General features: G+C 40.2%; 1 protein-coding gene across 2 annotated transcripts; it reads left to right on the plus strand.

Annotated features, from left to right (window-relative positions):
* The first annotated feature begins 310 nt into the window (after positions 1-310).
* Positions 311-27548, plus strand: LOC117560823 (bcl-2-like protein 11). 2 transcript variants are annotated; one of them, XM_034237890.1, is made up of 5 exons: positions 311-590; positions 2344-2735; positions 7363-7484; positions 12599-12688; positions 22927-27548. In XM_034237890.1, the coding sequence occupies exons 1-5, from the start codon at positions 574-576 to the stop codon at positions 23074-23076; spliced, it is 771 nt and encodes a 256-aa protein (XP_034093781.1). In that variant the 5' UTR covers positions 311-573; the 3' UTR covers positions 23077-27548. The 2 variants fall into 2 exon arrangements, with proteins under 2 accessions (XP_034093781.1, XP_034093782.1); XM_034237891.1 differs by lacking the exon at positions 12599-12688 and having other exon boundaries at positions 312-590.
* Positions 27549-27763: the final 215 nt, after the last annotated feature.

The following is a 27763-nucleotide window of genomic DNA, read 5'->3' on the forward strand; positions in this document are numbered from 1 at the left end:
GGACTGCTACGTCCCAGTTCACCCCCTACAGTGGTGCCCATGAGCAAGGCACCGGACATCCCCCCCGCTCCCCATTGCTCCCCGGGCGCTGTATAATAGCTGCCCACTGCTCCTAGTATTATGAATATGATAAATGCAGAACTGTGTATGCTGTGCTCTGCATGTGTGACCATTAAAGTTTCATCCTCCGATTCTGAGCACGAGGGGGAGACAGAGACAGAAAAAAAGTATGTGGGAGTGGATTAAACTCTGAGCAGGGATGACGTTTTCTGTGACGGGGTTGTTTCTTCTGTTAAAATCTGCCACACTCCGGCTCTGGAGGCAGTGCAAGAGAAGAAGGCAGGGAGAAAGCAAGGAGATGCAGACAACGATCACTCGGACCAGGAGGATTATTCAAGCATTGCTCTTCAGCCAAAACTCTGGGATCTATGTCGACTTTGAGAAGTGTAGCTCACTTTCGACCTGTGGATCTTATTTGAACTTGGAATAATAATAGTTGTTGGACATATTTACGCAGAGCTAATTTCATCGTGTTTCTTTTTTCGAAGCCAGAGATGATGTCCCAACACTGACATGCCCCATCCGTCCAGGTGAGTTTGTAAAGAGGCATCGTGTGTTCTTTTAAACAAAAAATGCAGTTTCCCTCAAACCGGCAGCTGCAGTAATACCCACTTGGGAGGGTTTAATAAAGGAAATTAATGATAGCTTTTCTTTTACACCGTTTTGCTTTCTTTTGACATAAAAACATGTATTTTATGCGTTTGTCATGCGTAATAAGTAACTTTAAACAGAAGTTAATAGTCTCTTCTTCGGTTTCTTCTCATCGCAATACCCCTAATATATGTTAAAAGGACGCTTTTCCTGTTGTATATCTAGAGGGATTTACAGTAGGAGTCCGGAGTTATTATGCAAACTATACGAAATCGTACGGTGTTCCTTTTAATTAAAGTGTTTTTTTTCTTCACTATTGCTTTGCTATCTTCGAGGTCACAGAGTCCAGCCGCTATTTAATGCTCCACTCTAGTATAAGTGGTGATGTATCCATGTTAAAGACACGGTTTACTGCCCGGTGGGAGGCGCACAAGCACTTCTAGGCTTTGTCCGTGCCCTTGTCCTGTAAACACAGTGACGGTGCAGACGTGCTGCTGAACGGATCTCGTAAGACATGTAACACATCAGCACCGGATCAAATTAATGTTTGTTTGTTAGTTGTTGTTTTTTTGTACCGGTGGAGCGTGTTCCCCTCTCGGCGAGGTTTGTTTGCCGGTATGGGTGCCATTATCTACGTGCTGCCTGCCACGCTTGATATCTCCCATCTGAACTTGGGTCGGATCTGCACCGAAACCCACAGCGAAAGTTGACATTCTCATATGGCTGCAGGACAGACTTGGCGCCCACTTAAAGCCCGCGTGTGGAGGCTGTTTCTCCGTGCGTAATAATGCGTAAAAGGCAAAAGGACGACTTTTTTCATCTACGGTGCGTAAAAGTCTGTGTCGGTATATAACGACTTGTGCGTAAACATAAAACTGTCTTTTATCATTTTTGGTTATTTGGCACAGAAGTAGGTCAGTGCTGCTGGGAATCCCTGCGTTTAGGACGCTGCTGTTCAGTCTGGACAACAGGAAGCGCTGCGTCAAAAATATTTTTGATGAGGCGTTTTAATCAGAATGGCAATATTTGGCGATTAAACCTGAAAATAACAACGGCGTAAAATGTTGTACCCAATGCAAAGCAGTATGTGTTAACACCAAAAGTAAGATCTTAATAATTCCACACTTTTGAAATCTAAGGAATCCTGAATAAAACCAGAACTGTGCGATCAGACAATACGCTGCTTAAAATAACATTCCCAGACTGACTGGTCGGGGATGGATTTCTTGCAGGCTGTTATATGTGACGCAGTTCAATTGACTCCAGACACTTCCTTTATGACACCACCCCCCGAGCACACACATAGACATACAGTCAAATAAGTATTTGCTGCATCAGCATCTTCTTTAAACAATGGAGACGCACCGGGCGGACACTTTAGCCATCAGGAACACACTCACTGCACGTGAACCTGTCAAATACTAACTGCACAACTCTGAATGTTTCTGTGGACATCCGCTGCAGGGGCACATGTGCTAGAATATAAAATAAGTCAACATGTTGAACATATTTTGTGTTGGCACGTCCTCATTGGCGCAGCACTCATCACGATCCCTGTGAAATAATCCGGTTTATAGTTCGGAAACAGTACGTAGTTTGCAGCTTCACATCCAGTTGTTGTGTCAGACGCGAGGCTGTTTAGACAGAGTGATGAAAGCCCACACTGACGGTGCTGCTCTGACCATCCAACAGACCACCAAATCTCCCCGATGGCTCCACAGCAGTAACTGCACCACAGGGAGCAGATCCACTACCCGTGGGAGCCGCTGGAGCCTCAGCGCAAACCTCCTGTTCCCCCGGAGGAGTAGAGCCGGCCTCACCCTCCGTGTGCAGAACCAGAGCCGGCTCCCCAGCTGCGGACAGCCTCGACGTGTTTCTGAAGAGATCGATATTCAACTTCAAACGCCGCACATCCAGTGGATATTTCTCCTTAGAGGGAGACTCGCTGCCGGGCTCCCCGCTCTCCCCAGTGACGGCTGACCGAGCCACGCAGACTCCGAGCCCCACCGGACAGGTGCTGAAACACGCCCTGCAGAGCGTGGCTGAGGCGCACGGGGGTGGACCCGGGACACGCGTGCAGCACGGTGAGGATACAAAGTCACTTTGCATATATTACCGACGATCAGCTGCCAAACACTGAATCCAAGCAGGATTTAGAGTTATCTGGAAAGGGATTTAATGTCACAAAAGCATGTATTTTACATTACTGTGCACACGTTTTCACTTTTGAGCACGTTTCTCTGTCGTTTTGCTGCTATCCTTCCAGTCAGTGACTTTCCTCAAAAAGCAACAATGACTTGTAATCATAATGCTAAACCACTACTAATTTTGTAATCTAGTTTATCAGATTTAAGAAGCATGCATTCCTTCAAATTGAAGTGTTTAAAGTAAGTGTAGGTGTCCCGCCCTTTTGAAAAAACTGAACCTGTAATGTGTGAAAATGATTGACCTGAATCAGCCAGTTAGCTTTTCACTGTTTTCTCTGTGAAATAGCTGCTGTGTGGGTTTGCTGCAAAATATGAAACCAGAGCCCGGCACAAACTCCCTGAAGCTTCCTTTATCAAACAGTTGAGGGTTAGGGCGGGTGGTGTATGTTAACAATGAAAGAAGATGAACACAAACTTGAGGTTGTTGCACTCCCCTTTTCCTCCTACTATAACTTACTCATGCATCTTTCCAAAATATTGTTTTACTCACACATGTGTAAATCACTCAGATGGAATTTGCTCTCAGAGGGAAATCCAAAGATATTCAGGCTGAAACATGCAGATCAAAAACACACTACTATGACTCCTCAGTGCTGCCAAATGTCCTGTGTTTTTGTTCCATCGTAATAATCCTCTTCTGTTGATAATTTCTGCTGCCTTTTTACGAGTGTGTAAAATCCTTCCAAAGCCCTGCGGATACAATCGAAATCTAACAGCAATGTAATGTATTTGCACAAACGTGATCGCCACTATATCAAAATTTGAAAGGAATAAAGACATTAACTAACTATTAACAGTGGACATTCACTTAAATCACCATTTAAGTCCTAATCTTGAATGAACCCCTTAGTCAAGTGATTATTTTCATCTCAAACTAACACATAATGACACTTTGTATACTGTGTAAGGACAATTGTACTTTTTGTTTGTTTTGCACGGGTGAGTTTTGTGAATGAGTTTGTTAGACCTGTTGACGTTGGACTGCTGCCTTGGATTCACCGTTTTCATTGAATCCTGCTGAGTCAGATTTACAGGAAGGAAAAGGGTCTTGACTTCTGGCTACGCCCAATGTTGTGTTTGGGTGTGTGTGTGGGGGAGGGGGGTGAGTGTGTGTGTGTGTGTGTGTGTGTGTGTGTGTGTGTGTGTGTGTGTGTGTGTGGTCTAGCATTACTATACTTGTGGGGACCTAAATCTGTTTACATAGTCACGTGTGGGGACTGGCTTCCCTTATGGAGACAAATTGGAGGTCCCCATAAGGGGAATCATTAATTTTAGGGTGAAGACTTGGTTAGGTTTAGGATTAGGGTTAGGGTAAGGTTAAGGGTAAGGGTTAGGGTTAGGCATGTGTTGGTTATGGTTAAGGTTAGGATAAGTCTCCAGGAAATGCATGTAAGTCAATGTAATGTCCCCTGAAGTGATGTATACATGGTATGTGTGTGTGTGTGTGTGTGTGTGTGTGTGTGTGTGTGTGTGTGTGTGTGTGTGTGTGTGTGTGTGTGTGTGTGTGTGTGTGTGTGTGTGTGTGTGTGTGTGGAGGCACTATCAAAGTAATACGAATGTGGCAGCGACGATTCAGCGAATCTGAGGGGCAAACAAACTTTAACATGTTCAGTACTGCCCCACAAAATGTTTATCAGAAATATCTATTGTTAGCGTTTTGATTAGTTGCAATAAAATGCCATGTTAAAGTTCTCATAAAGAACGTACATTTGTCTGTGCGCACATCAAAGCAACATTTACTTAATGTAGTCCAATATTTTATTACACACAACTATTAAATAGTAATTTCTCTCAAGATTATAAAGTATTTGCCGCATTTGAAGATGATGTACAAGATTTAAGGGTTAAGTAAAAGTTATTTAAGCGTATAGCCGTATACATATTTCATAGCACCTCCAAAACATAGTTGGACTCAAAAAGGTATACAACTGGTTGCAGTAAAACCACACTTGTTATGTTTTGTCCTTGCCAAAACCAATAGCCTACATTACCCAAAATGCAAAACAACCTTCTGCCGGTTTGGTTGAAGATTTGTATGTGTTATGCTAGTTGCTAATGTAGCCTCGAGCCGCTAGCCTCAAGCAGTGTGCTACATAAGTGTGTAAGATCACTTGTTTCTAACTCCACACCTCTGAGTTTTTTTCCTTTTTCAAACTAACTCAATGGACTTCACCTTAGGCAATTGTCACAGTTCGGCTTCATAAATATTTTTCACATACGCAGTAGTACTCTCCAAGACACACTTTCATGCGTTAAATCGGTGCACTTCCCTTTTTAAGGAGTCTAACTAGAGGCAATGAAAGTATTAGTTGAAGCTTTTGCATTTCCAGGAGTTGTGTGTTGAGGCTCTGTGGTTTTCAGCTCGTACTGATGGAGCCACCAAAGTGTTTATTAGACATTAATCACTTCTCACTGCCCTGACCCTGTTTTTATGCCTGCTGTTTTTTCGGACGAGTAAACAGAAGAAGACACGCATGCTTAGAGCTATAATGCTGTCGGCTAAAGTTGCCCATCCTGTTACTTCGAAACAAACAAAGCTGTGACATGAGGCTGAGATTTGGCACAACAAAAGAAACAGCTGTGTGAATCCCCTAGCAGTGCTAGTGCAGCGGGTGACAAATATATTCACTAGTGTTTATTAATATCATGGTCATGGGGAACTTTTCATTTTTTTCCTCCAGATTCTCCTCGTAATTTTTACTTAAAATGCAGAAACTCACATACTGCATACTGCATGTTAGAATTGCGTGACTTTGTAATTTCCACCCCCCCCCCTATTAAAACCCAAGCTTCAACCACATCTGCATTTGTAGGATAAATGGTGTTTTTCAAGTTCAAAAGTTATCTCCGGATGCTAAAATACAACTTCCTTATTGTAACCTCTCTTTATAATAGCAGTGATTAGCTTCACTGATTGCCTTGTGTCTCCTTTATTCTCTCGCTGCAGCCAGCCAGACAAGATACCAGTCAAAACAGAACAGTGTGTGTGTGTGTGTTATTCATTAAGTATGCAATCAAAATAGTCCTGTGTGTGTAGCAGTCAAAATAGGCTTGCAGGCCTTTTGTCAGATGCAGACTGAAACCCTTCGCCTCTCATTCAATCTGCTACGTCCATCAGATAGCACAGGAGATACACACACACACACACACACACACACACACACACACACACACACACACACACACACACACACACACACACACACACACACACACACACACACACACACACACACACACACACACATGCACAGAAGTATTGTCCTTTGAAAGTTTGAGTTATCAGGAAAGCTCGCCTGTTTGTGTGAATGAGAGATAAAAGCCTAAAGGGGATCAGTGTATCATCTTGTTGTTCCTTACAGCCATCCCATCACAACACTTCCTCCTCGTGCAGCAGGTTCTCCAGACAACGCCAGTGGAACAGTCCCTTTTGAGGCTTTTATGATTTATATAAACACTGTTTGATTATAACACAACCTAGAGGCTAGTTGTACAAAGATAGATTTAGCTTGAGGCTTCGACATAACTTAGAACAAAGCTGGCTAATAAGTGCTTGTCTCCATGTCTTAAGGAGAATAAGATAAGACTGTTTTCTAAATTATTTGCTTTTTATTGCTTGCCCCAAAATTGTAAGCCATTTAAATAACTTTATGAGACTGTTTTTTGAGAGATAGCTGAAAATGAACTCCACATCAAGCGAAAAAGATGCTTATCTGTGTTTTAATTCTTTCATTTCTACTGTTATCAACAACATCACTTGACATAGTTTACCTTTTGGTTCTCTTTTCTAATATTTTACAGAAAACACTTCCTGTATTTCCACATCTGTGCCTATAGTTTCCATCGCATCTCACTGGGGGGTGCAGTCAGTGCTCTGGTGAACTGATGATTACATTGCTGTTTAGTTCTCATAAATATTGGAGGATGTGAGAAATAATAAGCATGGGTTTCATAACCCTTAGTGAGTCATAAGTGAAGCTCGATAAGAGGTCAGGGCTTTCAGACTGTTCATACTGATTTAGTATTGACTGAAAATATCAGATTAGCCACAGAAACACACATGTGTACATAAACGTGTAATGTTCCAGTCAGCTGCACATCTTTGTCATAATGCGTGAGGTGCACTCTTTAAATAATGGGATGCTAGTGATCCGTACATACATAGTGTGTGTGTGTGTGTGTGTGTGTAATGCAGCTTTCTGTCCAACAATGACGCAGCTTCCACTACAGTAGGAACATCAATACCATTAACAGGATGAGTGGAGTGCAGTAGAAAATTGGATAAGAAAGAAAAAAAAACGCTTCTAAAGGTCACCAAATATACTTGTGTCTTTATGTCTATCTTTTTATGCAGACTGCATCTTCAAACTATGAATCAAAAGTCGATAACCCTAACTTGCATAAGCCTAAACAAAAGCAGCATCGCTAATACAAATGAAACATATAATACATGCATGTGTGATCTTAATTCTAAGGTGGGCATGTTTTCCCCTCTCTGTTACAGGACGATCTCTCAGCCCCTCTAGCACGCAGCAACGAAACGCAGCAAGGGACATGCAGAGGGAGGAATTCGGACGAGAGCTCCGACGCATTGGAGACGAATACAACAGAGATCTACTGCTCAGGGTTAGTGTGTGTGTGTGTGTGTGTGTGTGTGTGTGTGTGTGTATACACTTTCCGTTTAGTGATTTAAGTCAAGTCAACTTTATTGTCAATCTTTCAGTTTGTGTGTGCAGACAGAGAGATCGAAATACCATTTCCCACAATCCCATAGATAAAAATATGTATAAAATATGTATATCCTATATATACACAATCAACAGACACATTTATACATGAGAAACCAGCTAGAGTGCGCTAGATTTTGAAAATACACAGCTGGAAAAAATCTCCCACTTCCTTACAGAGCCCCTCCTCCAACACACACCAACGCGCACATGACCAATGAGGGCACGAGATACATTTGTGCACAGATGGAAGGCTGACAAGCAGGTAGGCCATCCAGTTACTTTAGCCGGGCCGGCTCAGATGATTGGTCGTGCTTTTTACAGCGCCACGGCTTCCACAGATGACGTTTTTTTATGGATTTGTTGTCAAAGCACTTAATATATTCATTGCTATCGGGATGTTAAGAGCATTCCATGGAATATAACAAAAAGTGTATCTCGAGCCGGTTTCTCAAACTTACCTACCCCACCTTTAAGATAAAAAAACACAACAATAAATATATACAAAATAACAGTCACTTCAATATCTTTGGGAATGTACATTAGTGCAAGATTGTCCATAGCAGCGTAAAAAGGTGTCTGGTGCTGGATTTCTGTCCCCATCTAACAACAGTCAATAATATTATTGGCCCCAATTGATAACCGTTTGTTTATCAAATCACAGGCTGTTTATCCATGGTTTTCTGTTTGAATGTGGTATGCGAGATTCTCAGAAGGGCTCAAAAAAAAAATGCTGGGGGTCAAAAATACTCCTACAAGGTCGCCATGGGAGATCTGAGGGAGCCTATTCCCACTGCGCCCTGGGTGAGAAGAACAAAATGATTTTGATCAGAAAATAACCGAGAAGTCCGCCTGAAGCTGCAGACGATCTATCTACCACAGAAAACACTAAATTAAAGAACACAAATGACAAAAAACCGACTTGTTGAGCGCAGAGCGGGGAAAAGCAGCTCAATTCGCCGCCTTCAAACACTTTCCCGCTGTGCTGAAGAAACAAAAACAAAAGTTAGTGGTACCACTTGGGTTTTTTAAATATGGTGAAACCCAGAGGGACTCACTGACTGCTCACATTATAAAAGTGGAGCCTGTATGTTCAGCCTCAGTTATTTCTCAGCTGGCTGTCAGAGGAACTGATGTAGTGGAAGTGTTTGTGAATGCAGGTTCTTACTTAGCATTTATCAATCTTGTGAATATTGGACGCACTTGTAAAAGGGATAATGTTATTGTTGTGTTGAATTAATTACACTGGAAATACAAATCACTTTGCGAGTCTATACTTGCAGCAAAATATGGATGTAAATGTGGCTGGATTTCTTTTCTTTTTTTAAGTGTGTAAGAGTCTGGATTCATATCACCTTTTATAAGTGAAGAGATGGACCACATGTAAACATCTTGTGTGGTTGTTAACACGTAGGAACCTTCAATTGTCTGCTTATGTTCAATGTTTTTTTTACATTATTAATAATCATAAGATGACACTGTTATAAGACCTAAACTTAACACACACACACACACACACACACACACACACACACACACACACACACACACACACACACACACACACACACACACACACACACACACACACACACACACACTCACACACAGCATACCAATACCACAGAAGAAAAACAGTTATACTACTTTCACCTGGGAGGCATTTTAATTGTTTCCACTATCTTTATTGGCTCTTTATTGAAACTTACCATTTTGCAGATTTAGGAAATTACATGACTATGCAGTATTTTAAAAGAGGGATGAGTAAACTTAATTGATCAGCTGTGGTTTTGCTATAAAAATGAAAGTAGCTGTAGTCTGACTATTGCGTCACTGAAGAGTTAATTACATTATTGCAGAGAATATAAATCCTCTGAAAGGCAGGCAGACGGGTTGTGTTGTAAAGTTGCGTGGCTGCAATAAGAGTTAATTTCCTCATGGCTTCTGTTTCCCTGGCAACATTTCTGCATGTTGCATCATCACAGTTTTATGTACTCCACTATCAAAGGGATAAATGGAGCTTTAGGAAGCCAGAGAGGAAGAGTGAAAAAAACATGGGTAACTTGAATCCCATCAGATAAATGGATTAAAAATATAACTGAAGGACAGGCATGACGGGACTGTTACATCCTAGTGTCGAGCTTAAAGGCTCTATTCTGCTTTTTTGGGTTTCCTCTTTCCTGTAGTGTGTTATTTAGTGTGCATGTGAATGGTCTGCAAAGGCTAAAATCCCAGGGAGTTTCTCTCCCACACTCTTTCCCCATCTGAAACGCCTCCATTGAACTCCTTTGTTTACTTTCGGAACATAATGACATCACTATGTAACACTCCCGCTTCTATTGGCTAGCACTCGAACACATTGCACGTGAGGCTAAGTGGCGGGATATCTCTAAGCGGTTGACCAATCAGAGCAAACTGGGCTCTGGTTTGAGACAGAGGGTGAAAAGAGGGGCTGCAGCACAGCCAGTATGAGAGGAATAAAGACCTTTTTGAACATTATAACTAGGGCCGGGACTTTAACGCGTTAATTAAGATTAATTAATTACACAAAAATTAACGCGTTAAAAAAATTAACGCATTTTAATCGCACTTATTTTTGCACCGTGGAACGTTTCTCACTGGATGAGTTTCAGGCGTACCGATTATACTGGAGCACCAACTAACGTTCATGACTTCAGACAACAATAAACCACAGTGAACAACAGTGGGAAATGTTGTTTTAAAAAACGGACGGATGGAAGCGTCGATAAGAGCACGGTTGTGTGCAAATTATGCAAAAAGGAATTCGCATATCACCGCAGCACATCAAGCCTCAAGTATCACCTCAATGCAAAACATATAGCAGCTAGCGTGGAAGCTAGCGTGGACGTTAGCCTCTTTATCGCGTTCACACCAAAAAGAGCAGGTACTAAAATTAGTTCATGAGAACCTTTTTACCCCCACGAAAGTCCCTGCTAGAGAGCAGAGAGCTGCTAGAGAGCAGGGACTTTCGTACGGCTCTCTTGTGAGAAAAGAGCTATATGTCTGATTGGCTGGGCGGATTGCAAACCACGCCCCGTAAAACTCCCAAAAAGTGTTGTGAAGCCGCCATTTTATTATCCTCGCATTAGCATTATTATCATTAGCATTAGCCCAGCGCAGAAACGCAGAGAGACTAACTTATGGCAACACAAAATAAAACATGGGAGCGGTGGAGATGAGGAGGTGTCGGCGTTCTGGCGATTTACTCGGAAGGCTTCAGTAGAAGCTGCTGGGAGTCCCAGCAGCTTCTACTGAAGCCAGTCCCTAACTCCGGGGACTTCCGGCCGGGGACTTTGGGCGGCAGTATACGCCGTGAAGTGGTTTGCGGCCTGCCAGTAAACCCAAAGCAGAAGAAGAAGAAGTGACGTCAGCGGCGTAATTTGCCTAATCCACCCCCAGGTTCAAAGAGTTCTCATGAACTAAGTTCTCATGAACCTTTGTGGGAAAAGTACTGCGGTGTGAATGCGCCTAATGGTATACTAAAATCCATGTGAAAAAAAATTGCTTCTCACTGTTCTCAGGTCAAATATTTACATGTGATTAAAAATGCGATTAATTTCGATTAATTAATTACAAAGCCTCTAATTAATTAGATTACTTTTTTTAATCGAGTCCCGGCCCTAATTATAACATGTCGCAGTAGAGGCAACAAATACAGATATGAACCTGAAAATGAGGAGAATCGGTCCTCTTTAAATTGCTCGCTTAGTATCAAATCAAGTTTTATTTTTGGTCGAGCCAAAGTGCTGTACATGTAACAAAAACACATTACTACAATCACAATAAAAGACAATAAATTACAGCAAATATATAAAAAACACAGGGAGAAGTCAGGGGTCGTGCTCCGCTCTGACTAGAAGGCCAGGGAGAAGAAGTGTGTCTTAAGAGTAGATTTAAAAACCCCAAGGGTCTGGGCCGACCTCACATGGAGGGGCAGAGTGTCAAAAGATTAGCTGTGATAAAGCTAGCGAGGCAGACTAATTACTCAAATGTGTTCTCCCCTGTGTTTAACCTTCTGGGTGTTAATGAGCATCCAACAGGGAAACGGTTGATCTTTTCTGCCATCATGCTTCTCCACCCCCCAACCCACACACATCCTTAACCAAAAAGCCATGAAACCCCTTAAGCGCTATTATTTGAGAGCACTTGTGGTTCCAGCAGTCAACACATTGCTCTCAAACCCCCTCATTAACACAGCTGGGCTACTCATCCATCTTTCAGGATTTGGTTTTGATCAATCACTGCATTTACCTGCCTTCTGGATAATCACATATACAGTCATCGTGCACCTTGAACATTTCACCAAGTTAAGACACATACGTCTGGGAAAATCAGGAGTTTAATGTCTGACAGCGGAATAACTCTAAGTATTTGCCAAGAGTCATAGTTTGCTCTAACAGCTGTGAGTCGGGCTGCAGAGGAAATGTGGTTTAACATTTAGTAAAGAGAGGAAGAGAAGTGTGTGTGTTTGTTTGTGTCTTAGTGGTAAGCCATCTGTGAACCTGGGCATGGAATAATCCAGAATGTGTCAGCGTGTATGTTTGTTCACGCTGCAGAACAATGAGGAGGCAGATGAAAGAGGAACATGGAGGTTTGTTCCCTGTTGTCGTGCATGGTTACACTTGATTTCATAACCACTGCATCATAAGACGTTTTTCAGGTTTCACAAACATCAATCAAATATTCATCAGTATAAGGACAGAGCTGTTAGTGAACAACCAAAATATGACGGTAAATGCACATAATAACCACAGAAATAAGGGCAAAGCACTTGAATAACACGTCAGAGATACAGGTTTAATTCCTCGTTGTGGTTGAATAAGGCTGTGTTCACTGGTGGAAAGCCAGTGAGGTATCCTGTATTTGTCTTATTCCATCTATGGTTATAGCTGCAGGGGTGAGATCGTGGGAGAAATTGTAAATATCCACCTTTCACTTCCCAGCTGGCAAGAGGCTGCTAGCATAATTGGGGTTGTTTATTTTCTCCCGTAGCCAACAGTGTACAAGAGCCACGGTACAGGAAGGTGGATCGGTCTGAATTGGCAAGAAGAAAAAAATACCAACACTGAACATATGATTGCAGTAAGTTTGCTTGTCATCTTTTCTGCTGTTGGCAAGTATGCACCTAATGCCTTGTTAGAGGCAGTGACGTGCGGTGAGGTTCATGGCTGGTGAGGCACTGACTCTTTCAGAGTCAAATTTACAAATATTATATTTTTTACCTTAATCGAAATATTCGATTATTTTCAAAAGCTTTTTTATTCTGATGCTTCGATTCATTTTAAACAGACCATTCAACAAAAGGATACCCAACATCTAAATATTGGATTGTTCTTTCTTAGTAAGATCCCATGTTCATTACAATTGTGGTCTTACCTTGACTTGAAGATGAAGTCCATGCGTCCATGCATCCCTTCTGGACAACAATCTCCATTACTTTTTTGTAAAAGTCCTCCTTATCTTCCTCTAGTTTCAAAAGTCTAGTTTGTTGTTTGCGTCTACCGTCTCTACGTAGAATAACAGTAGCAACAAGAACCTGTGGGCTCACTTGCGCCCCCTTCAGTGCGGCAGAGGTTGTGGCTGCCTCCCCTGGTGCTTTTTTCATTGCCGTTGTATGATGAAACCAGCGAGCCTAAATATCATATACGTTAAATAAGTTATTTAGAGACTATGGATGGCGAGGATAAATGTAATAAAGGGATCAACAAACATTACATTGGTGACATACAGTGAGATGGTGCAGGCATGCGCTTAGGGCCCGCTTTCCAGCCAGTTTCTGTGGGGTGACGCATTCTGAGGTGAGGCAGAGCTCATCTGTGCCTCACCTCACCACACAGTAACTGGCTTGAGCGCGCTCACAAAATAAGTGCCCGCGTTAAATTAGTGCCCGCGCTCCAGCCAGTTACTGTGGGTTTACGTGAGGCAGAGCTCGTCCCTGCCTCACTTCTCATCGCTCCCATGTAGTTGTAGCGGAGCTCGGCAAATTTGCTGATTTTGACTATAAAAAGCGATTGGAATCATACAGAAATCACATTTACAACACAGATCAGTGGAGACATTTTATTATTATTACTATTTAGTTTTTCTTTAGTTGTTTTTCCGGTACATTGGAGTATGACAGGTGAGGCTACATGTTTTATCCTCAGATCTTTTGCATCCTTAAGAACTTGAGAATGAGAAATCTCCTTTTTATAGGGGTTTGCTTTAAAGCCTGCTCTCCGTACGCATCAGTAAACGGTCTTGTGTCTTTTTCAAACACGGCTAAACTACAGGGTTCATTCCCACCACCAGACATTCAGTTAAATTCACCACTTCACATCCTTACTTTACTTTATTTATTTATAGTGTCGTGGACAGTCCCCATCACACTCACACCATACTCAACACAGACTAGTGTGTGTAGGTGTAGTTCTCAGTGAACCATGTTTCCTTTAGACAATAACCTCCAGGCTTTGAGCTTTTCTGTACCGTCATTGGAGATCTGGGTCATTCAGGACACATTGGTGGGATTACATTTTCTTTAAAGGAGGTTTTTGGCAAATGAACTTCATGAACTCCATGAACTTCACTTTTTTCACCAGGCAAGGCCAGGCGTGACGGTGAATCACATCCAGATCCAGCGTTACATTTGCGGTAATTCAGGCAGCTGGTGTGGATGTTTGAGCGCCACAACCCCAAACAAATGTATCTGAGTAGGATTAATTCAGTCCTGTGTGAGGTCTGCAAGAGACATGGATCAATATAACTGAAGAAAAGAACACATTCCAAAACATACACAAAATGACGGTCATGGTCCCAAGAGGAATAGACAGAGATTAAACTGAGTGTGCTAACACATTGGAGGGATTATATTTTCAACATCACAAATAAAATTGGACAAAAGGAAATTCCAACAAGTTCACAGCACTGCCGTGAACTTCACACATGGATGATTTACCATGACATTCTGTACAGATGTTCCTGCTCCCATCAGGATGATTTATTACAACTTAAGTCATCCCTTAGCTTTCAACTATCATGGAGCAACATGGACTCTTAGCCATCATCAAAAACATAAAGCACTGGACAGCAACGTGAATGCTACACCTGAATGAATCATTATTGTTAAATTAATCAAAGAACGAAAATAAGAGATACACTTGAATATACATCCATGAATATATCACCAGGTTTATTTGTAATGCATTGTACAAGTGTCTTACAGTATGACCAATGAATCACACATAACTGTTGACTAATTTGCACTGTGTGTTCACTCTTCTGTCGAAAGAGCTTTATTCAGTTTCATTGCCTGAAGGCATCGTACGATAAGCAGGGCTGAATATCCTCAGCCTGTAGTAAAGGTTTTAATGTGACTCATATCATCTGAGAACACACTCACAAACACACAGGTGTCTCAGAAATGAGCAAAGCTTCTTAAAATAGTTTCACATAGAAAGCACATTGAGATGATTGATTATTTGTCTGGAAAACATGTTCAGCGATGTGTCATCAGCCGTATCATATGTAATTATTTGTTTTCTGCTGCTCTCTCCTTTGCCCTCATTTAATCCAGCCTCCCCCCCATACTCTCTCAGTTAAACATTGACACAATGTGTGCGTGAATATGTGTTTGTGTTTGTTTTCAAACATCTGTAACCATGTGTGTGTGTGTGTGTGTTAGTTAGCCTAGTGTCCGTGACTGTGGATTCATTATGGTTCAGCCCTGTGGTTACGGAGCTCTCAGGGAGCAAAGCACAAGGTCTAATTATCTTGCCAAAACACACACACATTAAAACACTGACACACTTAAACTCGCTCAAACTACACACACATACACACACTCGAAAAAACACCAACACACACTGTCATCTTTCAGTAGGAGGTAAAAAACCCTTTGTTCTGAAGACAGAAATAACTGAGAGGGACAGGCTGCTGCTGTTTTTCTTTGTGTGTGTTCAAGTCAAAGAGCGGGAGAAACACAGCATTTCTTATTCAACCAAGAGTGCATTGCTGTTTCTATCAGGAATGCATAACTAAACACTGATTTGTGCTACATTGCTGTAGCTGAAGGATTGTTCTGTTGAATGCTTGTCTTGTTTTATTTTTCTTATATTTTCGGGGCTTTCTGATGACTCTATATAGCACACATATTACCAAAGAGCAGCTTCTAAGCTCTACTTTACTGACAACATGTGGTCAGTGTGCAACAGTTAAGGCCAGACACACACACACACACACACACACACACACACACACACACACACACACACACACACACACACACACACAGATAAGTTTAAAACCCTGAGTCACACTCTTAAGAATCTCTTAAACATTGGTGACATAAGTCATATGGACATGCATGGACTTGGAGCGATGTTAGTCAGCCAGACTTTGGATTAAAAACCTTGAGTTGTTTCAGATTCAGACATTATACATTATAAGAGCATATGCATTAAGCACCTTGTTGTACATTAAAACATGAAGCTCACATTGCAGTTAGAAAACTAAACGGGCAGAGTTTTAGAGTGGACATTCGGCAGAGAGTAATGATGACAGCTGTTGCTCTGTGTGTGTCTGCTTGTGCGCATGTGTGTGTTGAGTTATTTTTGCAGCAGCATAGTAAGTTGTGGTGACCAAACAAAATCACATGAGCTTTTTGGAACGGGCTGACTCAATGTTTCCACTGTGAAAACAAAGCCGCCAGAAGGAGAATCAAGGCTGAGATGAAATATGTGAAACTCTCTGCAACAGATGTGTCTGAAGGCAGCATCAAAAGTTTCCAAACCTAAACAGAAAAGTAAAGACGTAATATTTAAAGTTGTGTTATTAAAATCACCTTTTGTATCCTATCAATGGTCTGGGATTTTGGTGCAATTTGAAAGGATTTCTGTTCAACAACTATCTAGCATTTTCATATATTACAATAACTGACATCCTTTCCTTCGAACCGTGCGACAAACTTCGGCTGAGCCCGAGCACAAGTACCAAAAGCTGCAGTTCCAATAATAGCCACTTGACTCGCTGCAAAGACTACAAATGGGAGCATCTCATGGATGTATAAAGAGAACTGGATACAGCGTTGGAGGCGGGAGTCCGTTCAATCTTATAGAAGTGGCTCAGTGGCGCATGAAGACAAAATAGCCTGAGTCTTGAGGGAAAAAGTACCTGTATCTATAAAGCCCATTGCGAATACTTGCAGTTTGCTTAAGCCCCGCCTCCAAATGAAATAAACTCTGAATTCGGCTTTTACAACTTCAAGATCCTAACCATTTAGATAAGGGCTGTTAATGTCCATACTGGGAAGTTGATCAAGTTATTTTTGGGCCCAATGACATCACAGACTGACACAGAAGCTGTAGTTCCACACCGACCTCAGTGTTAAAATGCCCAAAAGCAGAAATAAACATGGTGACAGCTAGTCTGTTGATTATTTACCGCTTCACGAAAACTTTAAAGGGGCTAATTTTTTTATAAAACTAACCCATTTTAACGTCTGTGTTTTGAACCTAGCTTAAAGCTGCTAAATGCACTGATCCGTTCCTCAGCCTTTTTCTTGTCTGTCTTCTGGCTTTGATTTACAACATGATTTACTGCTGTAGCACGTGAACGCAAATCATGGATGTTGGAGCTTCCCATCAACATTAAAGTCAGGACACTAGAGGACTTTTATAAATGGTGTCTGCTTTGCACTTGTATTAGACTGCCGTTATAAAATAACTGATGTACAATAAAGGAGAAACACTTATTGTGAAGCGTTCATATGCCCAATGTATATCAAGTGTCAACTGAAATACATGAACATAGATGGGTGCTTAAAAGAAGGGGGAAAGCATTCAAACAAAACAGGATCTATATCAATATATCTATCAATTATGTGCAGATATTTGGCACGTGATTTTTTGCTTATTGTTTTAATGGTTGGCTAAGGATTGCAATGGTTGCATTATTAGTTCAGTGACTTCAATCTGACTGGTGGACTTCCTGCTTGACTGACTCTAGTAAGTTGGTTTACTTGAGTTATGGATATTTTGCTTCTTTATTTTGTAATGCCTGTATGTCAGTTTTCTCTCATTGCATCACAATAGCATACTTGTTAGAAGCCTGCAGACGTGACGGCAGGAAAACGATGTGTGGCAGCAGGTTTTCTATTCTCAGATGATTGAAGGGGTTATTTGAGGTAAGAGTTAAAATGAGGACACTATTCGGAGGATAGCTATAGGGTCTGAGTGCGCCTGCACGCGTGTGTGGTTCTTTTTCTGTAGTCCTGAGGTTCAAGGCTGAAACTCAAGTGTTTGGTGAAACTGGTTTTGGCTTGGTGTCAGACTCTCAGCCCTGACTGAAATACGACCAAATAACAGACCAGCCCAATTGTCTTCATGATGTTTTAAAGCACATGTAATTATTCATTTTCCCAAAAGAACATATGATTAAATGTAACCTTTTTAACATTATTGTTTGTGTTTAAAAGAACATATAAAGATCATTTTCCGGTTCATATTAGTGTTTTACTACTGTGACGTGTTTACATTGTTCAAAAAGCTCTTTATTTGTCTCATACTGCCTGAGCTGCAGCACCTCTTTTCACCCTCTGTCTGAAACCAGAGCCCAGTCTGCTCTGATTGGTTAGCTGGCCGGCTCTGTTGTGATTGGTCAACCGCTTAGAGATGTCCCGCCCCTTAGCCTATCACGTACAATCTGTTGGAGTGCTAGCCAATAGAAGCGCGAGTGTTACGTAGTGATTTAACTAAGGGATTTTCTATTAGATTTCGGTAAACTGCAAAACAGAACCAATAATAATAATAATAATAATAAGAAAGCTAATTACATATAGTCTCATTCAGCCGCTTGTTAGCAACCACTGTTTTTTGTAAACTTTGTTTATTGGGTTTTGTCAACAGCATACAGTTATTCTATCAGAGCATGTATCAAAAGTACGTAAACAAATCTTCACTTTATAGAAAAATAGGTAGAGTAACGACGTAAATACTGCTTAACACCAAGGCCAACACAATCCCACACAGACAGAAGACAAACAGATATACAAAAACAGACAAACAAAAAATAAACAAATAGAAAACCAGTCAGCTAAAACAAAAATGTCAATAATAAACGTCAGTACGGCAGCACCTCCTCCCGCGACAACCCACCCAGTGTTGGGACCCCTCCAAAATGCAAAAGTTTAGTCAGGAATGATTGGGAACTTTATCCTTTTAACACATTTGAAAAAAGGGCCAGCAACCACTGTTTTTATGACATTTGTCAATTATGCGATTGTGTACCATTTTATTTTACGTTGTAGAAAAAAACCATTTCAGTCTCTTAAGCTCTTGCTTACCACAAACCTTTTTCAGGCTTCTTTCTGAAAACCCATTCAAGGGAACCGGAAGTGCTTTAATGTTAACTCCTTTCTAGTTTGTAGGACTTATTCCTGCAACAAAACAACATCAAACAAGCAAGACACAACATGCTCATATATACGCGTTGAAGAGAGCCATGGTAAATGTTTTTGCCAGCATAGAGTCTTATCTTATCAGCCCTCTGGCTCTTTCTTTATAATGAATCCACAAGCATGATGACAGTGATATTTATCTTCTTATAACGCAAAACAAGAAAGCAAATCCTCAATATACTGCTTCGCTTGTTCTTCGCATCACTTTCAAAAACGTTGACATTCAACATATCTGTGGTTTACAGAAACGTTAAATGCCATCATGTCTTCATGGCATCTGGCTGATCTGATTCGGATGTGGTTTGAGAAACATTGTATACAGATATTGGTCAGATGTAAATGCGTCAACCACATACATCGCGTCTCAGCTCCTCCCAGGTACACCACATCCTCCTGTTGTGTTGTCATTCTCGGTTTTTCCTCCACTCTTATTAGCTGCAGAACATGTGAAATATAGTAAGTGCTAACAGTGGAGGATATACTGCATTGTAGGTGAAAACTGACTGATCTTGCATTTGGAGTCCAAACATCTGAATAATCTAACACGTGTTTAGGAATGACTTGCACTGCTGACTATCCCATTTCTTATAGACATGTGTCGATCAATAAATGTAACATCTTATATTAAACCAAGCTTTATGTCTGATACATATCATGGTCGGCAAACGGCAGATCTTCTAGAGAGTTTTACAGCGGTTGGTGAGGTGAGGAAAAAGCGCAGAAACTCTGCCAACCTTAAAACCACAAACTTGGCCCAGTCTTCCAAAACTGCTTCGAGAGACAAGTCTCTAATTTGCAATATGATAAATGCTGCTAACATTAATAAAAAATAACAAAAACTATAGTAGTATAATTATAGATACCACCCAAAGTTGCTTTACTGCATCTTTCCTATAACAAAGGGTAAGATCTAATCTGTGATGTAAAACAAAATGGTGACGGATGAAAAGGGGCACTGAACTTTTCTGTAGTTTCTACACCCACGCTTGTGATTTACTGTCATGTCAGAAGTCCAGGCAGCGGCGTTGTAACTAGATCTTAAAAAAATGTCTTGATAGTTTCCTTTGTGAAAACAGATGACGTTTAATGAAATCAAATGACTCTTCAATGACTTTATCATCTCTGCTGCTCCTCCACTGGTGACTCATGTTAATTTAGAGTAACAAAGGTCAGACTGTGATGATCATATAAAAGTACACTGTGATATGTCAGTGTTTTTCCAGATGTTTTGTTTTGTCCAGATGTGGAGATGTGTTCATTTATTTTTCTTCTTAAAAATGAGGTGGATTTTAACTAAACCTGAAACCCATGATAACACAATAAGAGTTTACAGCTGCACTCTCTTGGTTGCATTCGGTCACACATTTAAGCATGCTAATGTGAAGAAAAAGGACTTTAAACAAATTACAGCTGAGTCAGGTGAAAAGGCCATTAGTTCTGCTGGTATTTGGACATAACCTACATGTTGAACGCACACAAAGGATGACTTGATGATGGCCCTAAATAAAAATTGAAGTGATCACCAAAGTCTTCACAATTTGTCCTAAGGGGATCAAGAATTCCTCAACCAAATTTCAGGGCAATCTATCCAACAGTTAGGTCCTTTCAATTACAATCTCAAATATCCATCTACTACATCCTATTGGAGGAAAAGTCAGTGAGGACCATCAATGAATAGAAATACATCCTTATTGTTAATATTGACATGTTTTACTCTGGACTTACTATAGTTCAGTAAAAAAATAGACTTGCCAAAAATGTGAATCAGACTGAATCTTCAAAGGGTAAACTAGTCTTCCACTCATCTGTTTCCTCCTCTGGTGTTAGGCTCAATGTGTTTTATCTCGCTTTCAATAATGAAATTCACTTATTGGGAAAATCTGCTGCTGGAGTCTGGCTGGAGCTTCCTGTTGCAGAGGTAGAGAGCAGGATGGAAATATAAAATACCCAATTCAGTCAAAAGCGTGCCAAGTGTTTTCAGAATGGTGCCAAAAAGAAGTGAAAAGACAGTTAAAGCTTACAAGTTGAAGGAACTATTAGAGTCATAAACCAAAATTAATGATGTCCTCAGGGTTATCTCAGGTTTGGCCAAACATTTGACAGTTGAAAAATGCAGTGGATGTGCATTACTCGGTGACCCTCAATGACCCTCTTAAAAAAGTACATCACACCTGGAGACGGTGGCAGAACAGAGAGTTGTGGCAGGATGTAGAGAACTATACTTACCTGCTTCCTGTGGATGTACACATAGTGGGTGTGGGTGTGTGTGTGTGGGTGTGTGTGACATGAAGAACTCCCTGAACAGGACTTTTTTCATCCATTAATAACAGACACAGTTGGGAAAGTTTAACTCACAAGAGCTTCAGCCAAATTCACTTTACATTTCATGTTACGTTACGTTTACCAAAACAATTTATATCCATTATCTTAAAATCTCTTTTCTTTTATATTCTATCTCAAAATGAGTCAATCAAAAAAACAATGTTACCTGCTACTCCAGCTGTGTCAGCTAAGCAGGCCAACACAGTTATAAATGAAACGTTTTCAGTCAAGTCATGGAGCTAGCATTAGCTTAATTAGCCACCTAGCTACAGCTGATGACATCACAGCAGTGGTCATTTCAGCTACTTTCAGGCGAGAAACAAGACGCTGTTTTGGTCTGAAATCAAAGGCCTATTGGTTTGACCATATCACTGTTATATGTGGAGTGTGGGAATGGAAACATTGACAGTTTTAGCACATTAACAAAGAGGCTAGCGAATAATCCATCAAACGTTATCGTATTCAAAGAATATTATATCATTCTGTTGTCATATATCCACTACTTAACTTTTCATCTTTTTTATTCTGTTCAGAAATCAGAAACAGGTTTATTTCCAGGTAGAATTACACTTACGAGGAATTTGACTTGGTGTAGTGGTGCATGAAAACAAGAATTAAAAACACAGGTAGAGAACTAGAAAAATATAAGAAATAATTTAAAATATAGTAAAATAAAAATTGCAATGGAATAGAAGGAATACAATATGGAATAAAAATCAGCATTAATACAAATTATTGTTGTACATTGTGTTTGTTGTGCACTGCTTGGTGCTACCTTACTCTATAATGTATTCATACTGTTGTGGCTTCCTTCCTTGTCTTCCTATCAAGCCCCTAGACGCCTTAAACAGACCGTTTTAACTCGTTTTCTTTCCTTTTAAATTACTCACAGTTTGAAGAGTTGCTTGGCCTCCGATGGTTTGGATCAGTGGTGTCAAACTCAAATACACAGTGGGCCGAAATTAAAACATCGGTACTAGTCGAGGGCCGGACTGGTTCAATGTTTACTGCAAAACTTATTGAAATGAACTTATTGCACATATTAAACCTGGAACTAACAAAGCTTAAATTATTGCCTATAAAAACAACATTAAACATTAAATAATCAGTTGCATTCATTTCTTATGGCTCTATCTGCAGCTTTTCCTCAGTCATTTCTTATGATCAAATTTTCCCACAGGCCAACAACAGCTTCAAAAAAACTATTTCCCTCAAAGACAAAAACAAACATGCCCTGTTGTCTCAAGAGGAAACATCCATGTAAACTCAGTGTGCTACTCTGTGATGCTAGTTCAAGCCAGATACTTGGCATCTCATCTTGGGTGCAAGTTCATCAATGTTTGGGGTCAGGCTCTGAGCTGAGGAAACCCTCAGGATGGAGTGAAGGTGTGCGTGCAATATACCGGCGGGCCAGATCGAACAGTAATTAGAAATTATCCTGCGGGCCGAAATTAAATCCACCAAGGACCTGATTTGGCCTTTCTTATAAATCAGAATACTGGCTCTAACACATACCATATTTTCATTAACAGTGCAACATCTCTTCTTCTCCTCTCTGTTGCAGCGTGAGGCAGAAAGACTCAGACGACGGGTAGTGATCCATCCCAACCTGCTGCCTCACATCCAACAGGAGCATGCCGCGCTGCTCTGCATGGGCCTCCTCTTCCTCCTGATTGGACGGATCATTTACCTTCAAGGAAGTGCCAACAGCTAGGACTACTCTCAGGATTAACCCCTTGGAAAATCAGCAGATGTAGCATTTTGCTTTATGATGTTTCCGTGTTGGATCCTGTTTGTCTTTGGAGACCTGATTCCTACCCTCTTCCCTCCGATTTTACAGAGGAAGAAGGAAACTTTTGACTGTCGTTATTTAAAAGGAGACGATTGGTTAGTACCTTTAATGAACTCTAATAAGCCCGGACTTTCGTTTTTTGTCGAGTGTTTGCGATGCCACCAAAGAGCCACGATGTTTTCACTCCTTTCCAGCGCAGATGTCGTCATGTCGTGTCATCATATGCCTCTCTGCGAGATTACGCCTGTGGAAATTCAAATGTGCCTTTTTAAAGTTTCCTGTTTACTCTTTTAAGTTTTTTTTTTTAATGGACAGAGATTATGAATTCCTCAAGTGATCAACTCTGCAGAAGTTTTTTAAGTTTGTAGGTCCAATCTGCAGACTTTTCCCAATCATTCCCCCTGGTTTCAGTCCGGGAAAAATGGTCTTGCACTCCTGTCCCGTCAGGAACCAACATGCAACATACCGACAACCTCTGTGCAAACCAATTGGGCCAAAATGATTGTTTTTATACAAACGACCGTGTCATTTTTACGTTTTTTGTTACCTTGAATTACATGTCTGCTTATGTCATATTTCAGCCACAGAAATTAATAGTGTCCTGATAATTTGAGTACTGAATGATGAAGGTGTTGACAATTGTTGCGATCTCATGACATGTGTTTTAAACCCCATTCGGACAGGGCTGAGGTTAGCTGGGTAATACAGCATTCTTGATTGTAAAAAAATTGAACAAAGCAATATTTTCTAGCAAAAATACACATTTGGGACTGAACAATATATTAAAATTACCCATGGTTCCTCAGAAATGAATCCTGTCCGACTGCAGCTTAATACGGCATGTGTGTCATCATTAATAATAAGGGTCCATTTTATTTTGTGTGTCATATTTCAACACCCTGGGTCTGAGGTTTTTGGCTAGCTAATCTGTAATCAGGAATATTATCCCTTCAATGGTACTTTAAAACGATGCAACATCCTTTTTTTTGTGTTTCATGACTACTTCAACATTTTACAATTTACTGTACCTGCCAAAAAAAGTTTTTCCCTGAGTTTTGTTCAGCTTAAACAAACAAAGACATTGGTTTTAGAAAGATAATAACCTTGGCAATAAGCCTTCCTCTCTCTCTGTAACCACTATCGGTCCCTACCTCCCTCATTTCAGAATCCTTTTTATCACCAAATGCAGTCAGTGTGGATGAATTCTTAGTGTCAAAAGCATTACTTTCCAAAATGATTTCCTTCTGTGCTCAGGTTGTTTTTAGAATTAAGAGGATTTGCACGGGAATAAACAAAAGCAGAATGCTTGTTATTACAGTCAATTTATTAAGTATTTGTTACTTCGCTGCCCAGTTGGAGTGAGACTCAAAGAGTTGGTTAAAGAACAAAATCGTTAATGAAATTAAGTGAATCATTTAGATCTTTAAACAGTGTAATTTCCCGCAGTCTTGTTTACTTATTGTATACGTTTTTCCAATTGCAATCCATATTTAGAATTGGTTTTGATACTCTAGGTAATTTTCTATAATATAGTTAGTGATCAAACAGTACTGTCTTTCTTTGATTGAGCCTCTGGATTGCACATCAGCCTGACTGATTGCAGGTGAACGTTTTGGTTTCTTTATAAGGTCATGTGATCCATTTATAAGCCCAGAGATTCAGACCTGGAAGAAAACCAAAACTTTAATTCTGCTTAATCAAGAGGTTTGTCAGTTAATAGTTATCTAATAGTAACATATTAAATAGTATACAGATTTTGGATTAAATACAAGTGTTCTTATATTTTATAGGTTCTGTTGTCCTGTGAAAAGTAGGCCATTGTTTGTTTTTTTGAGTTCTTTGCTTTCTAAAATGGTTGTTACCACTTCAGCTGAACCAGAACAATAATTAACAAATGAATCGCCGAGTAGCTTGTGAAATGTGCTTATGCAAAAATATGAAATGTCTGCTCTTTTGTTTGCACACAGCTCTGGATTTCCTCTCATTGGAGGATCATTACATGATTTTTCGGTAAATCTGAACAATGTTAAGTATTTTTGTGCAAGAAAAAGACATTCTTAAGCACCTTAAAATGCTTTAATTCAGCTTGATGATTGGGAAGCAGCGGCCCCGCTCTTTTTGGAGAGAAGTAAACTAGATGTACAGTAGCCAATTCATCCACATCCTCATCAATGAAGCTACATGTTTTAAACCAAAACACATAGTCTGAAAACACTTCTGATGGTTACAGTGGTTATTTCCTGCTTTCCATCCTCTGGAGACAGTAGTTTTAACATATTGATGCAACAGAATCAGACAAAAATATACATCACCTGTCAAAATATGAGATTAATACTCATTACGAAGATTTGCAAACAATATTTTAAGGTTTTTACGAGGGCAAACACTTCCAAAATGAAGACTAGCTGATTAGTTTTAGCAATATTTCCCACTTCAGTCTAAGATCAGTGCACGGCTGCTTCCCTTAGCTCTTCTATTGACACATCTTGGACTTTTTCCATATGAGGCGACCCAGAAGCCCCTCTGGTTTTGATCTTCCCATTGAGCTGCACTGTGCATGGATGTAGTGTGAATGTTGACCAAAGAGATTTGTGCAAACCTATTGTTTTCTCTGTCATTTTAGATGGTACAAATGAACTGTCACCTCATTCTCTGACATACTGTTTGTTGTTTTATTACATAAATAACATCTGCTGCAGCGGGGGCTCCAGTCTAAAAATTGAAATGTAGTTTGCTGTTTTGTCAAAGAAGCCGTTTCAAAGATAACTGAGTATAATATTAACCCCACTTAAGTGTTTAAAGCTTCAAATGATAGATAGTAAATAGTAAAGATACTTTGTTACATGAGTTGGATTAAATCTTCCTAAACAAATTAGATGTTGCCCGTCCCTGCGAGGTTATCTAACAGCAAATCAGAGCCAAACACAATCGATAACCAAATTCCTCTCAGTCCCTGTTTGAGTCTCGTGTTTGCACAGTTGTGTCAACACGAAAGGCATGAAGTGTGATCCTGGCTTTTATCGTCTTCAAACTCTCATTTCAACAACTCTCTCATCCATTTAATCTCATGTTTTAACAGTGTTAAATTAGCGGTTCAGCGACGTTTCATTTTCAATCAGTCAGGCTTTCTGTTCTGGAGCTGAAGCATGTCGCATTTGTTATTGCACACATAATATAAGTGTTAAGAAGTGGATAACCTCAACTGAGAAAACTGCTTTGTACGGATTCTTAAAAGTCATCCACTCATGACAGTCTCGCCCTAATTGTGTGTTAAGGTGATTCAACTTTAGTTATCATTCCTATTTGGATGGAACAACTACAAAAAGATGCAAGAAAGTGACTCAAATGGCCACAAAAAGATAGAAAACCATCAAAAGAGAGACACAATAAAGACTCAAATGGATCCCAAGGAGAGAAAAATGTGAACATAAAAAGTCAAAATGACCAGTTTTATGTCCAGGGGCGTGTCATCTCATAATCTGTCTACATCAGTCTTTTAAAATAGTTCAATAATAGCAGCTCTTTTATTGCTATCATTTGATATCAGAATATATACAATTGTTTATTTGACATTCATTCAATCAAAGCCACTTCCGTCCATTGGTTACCGTTTAAAGCGTGAATCTTAAGCCAAATAACGGAAATGTATTGTGTTATGTGATTACTTACTCTTCCCCACACTGTATGAGACTTGTTTCTGTTTTATTTCTTTCTTATCATGATGCTTTTATTGCTGTAAATGCGTCTCAGGCTCGTCTTCCTATGCATCAAATGTAGCCGCTTTGCTTTTCCTCCGCTGTGACTGCACTTTGAATTCTGATATCGGCCATGTGAAACCTAAGACCTCATTTTGAATCACTGTATTACAGCGGGAGTGTGAGAGGAGAGTATGGCAGGGAGGAAACCAAAAGATGAATTACCGTCTTCTGAAACTGATATGGAAACCTGGTGATGTGTTGAATCACTGCCTGTTGTTTGAAGGTGTTGCAGCTCAGAGACGCTTTTCAGGGTTTTACTGACTGACATCGACATTGGCCCTTCTGCAAATCACGCTTTGAGCTTTTAGGATTTATAGACCAGCAGAAGTCTTTTATCTATAGACATTTATATGCACTATTTGTTTGTTTATAATTAGAATTAAATGTATGAAAAATAGGGAATCCAGGGGTACTGTGGTGTGAAACGCTTCGCTGAAAATGCTGTACAGAAATGCATCTGTTGGAGTGTTTATGCAGAAATGTAAAAATCTGAATGACTCCAAATGACCCAGTACATCTGTAGCAACGTGTGTTTTCCATAGTGTTATTTACGCTGAAAATATTGTAATAATGTTTTTTTTAATTGCTTCCAATGTATTGAACTGTAAATAAAGGACTTTGTAAAGCCGGAGTGATGAAGGAAAAGCTTTTTTTTCAACCTAAATATTAACGATTCAGTAGCTGCATGGAAGTAAGACGTTTTACTGAAGTTTTAAAATACAATTTACTTATATACAATGTATACTTGATATACTACACTTTATTGAGTATGCCACTTTGTACTGTATTCCACTATATTGTTACTCACTACAAGATCCATCACAAACAGCTAGTTTTTCATTGTTAATAAT

Source organism: Gymnodraco acuticeps, unplaced genomic scaffold (assembly GCF_902827175.1).
Source record: "Gymnodraco acuticeps unplaced genomic scaffold, fGymAcu1.1, whole genome shotgun sequence".
NCBI lineage: Eukaryota > Metazoa > Chordata > Actinopteri > Perciformes > Bathydraconidae > Gymnodraco > Gymnodraco acuticeps.

What these genes read in the sequence shown, in the direction of transcription:
- LOC117560823 (XM_034237890.1), top strand. An exon ending in CGGGACACGCGTGCAGCACG is followed by an intron (nt 2,736 to 7,362) that starts GTGAGGATACAA and finishes TCTCTGTTACAG; the next exon opens with GACGATCTCTCAGCCCCTCT. An exon ending in ACAGAGATCTACTGCTCAGG is followed by an intron (nt 7,485 to 12,598) that starts GTTAGTGTGTGT and finishes TTTCTCCCGTAG; the next exon opens with CCAACAGTGTACAAGAGCCA.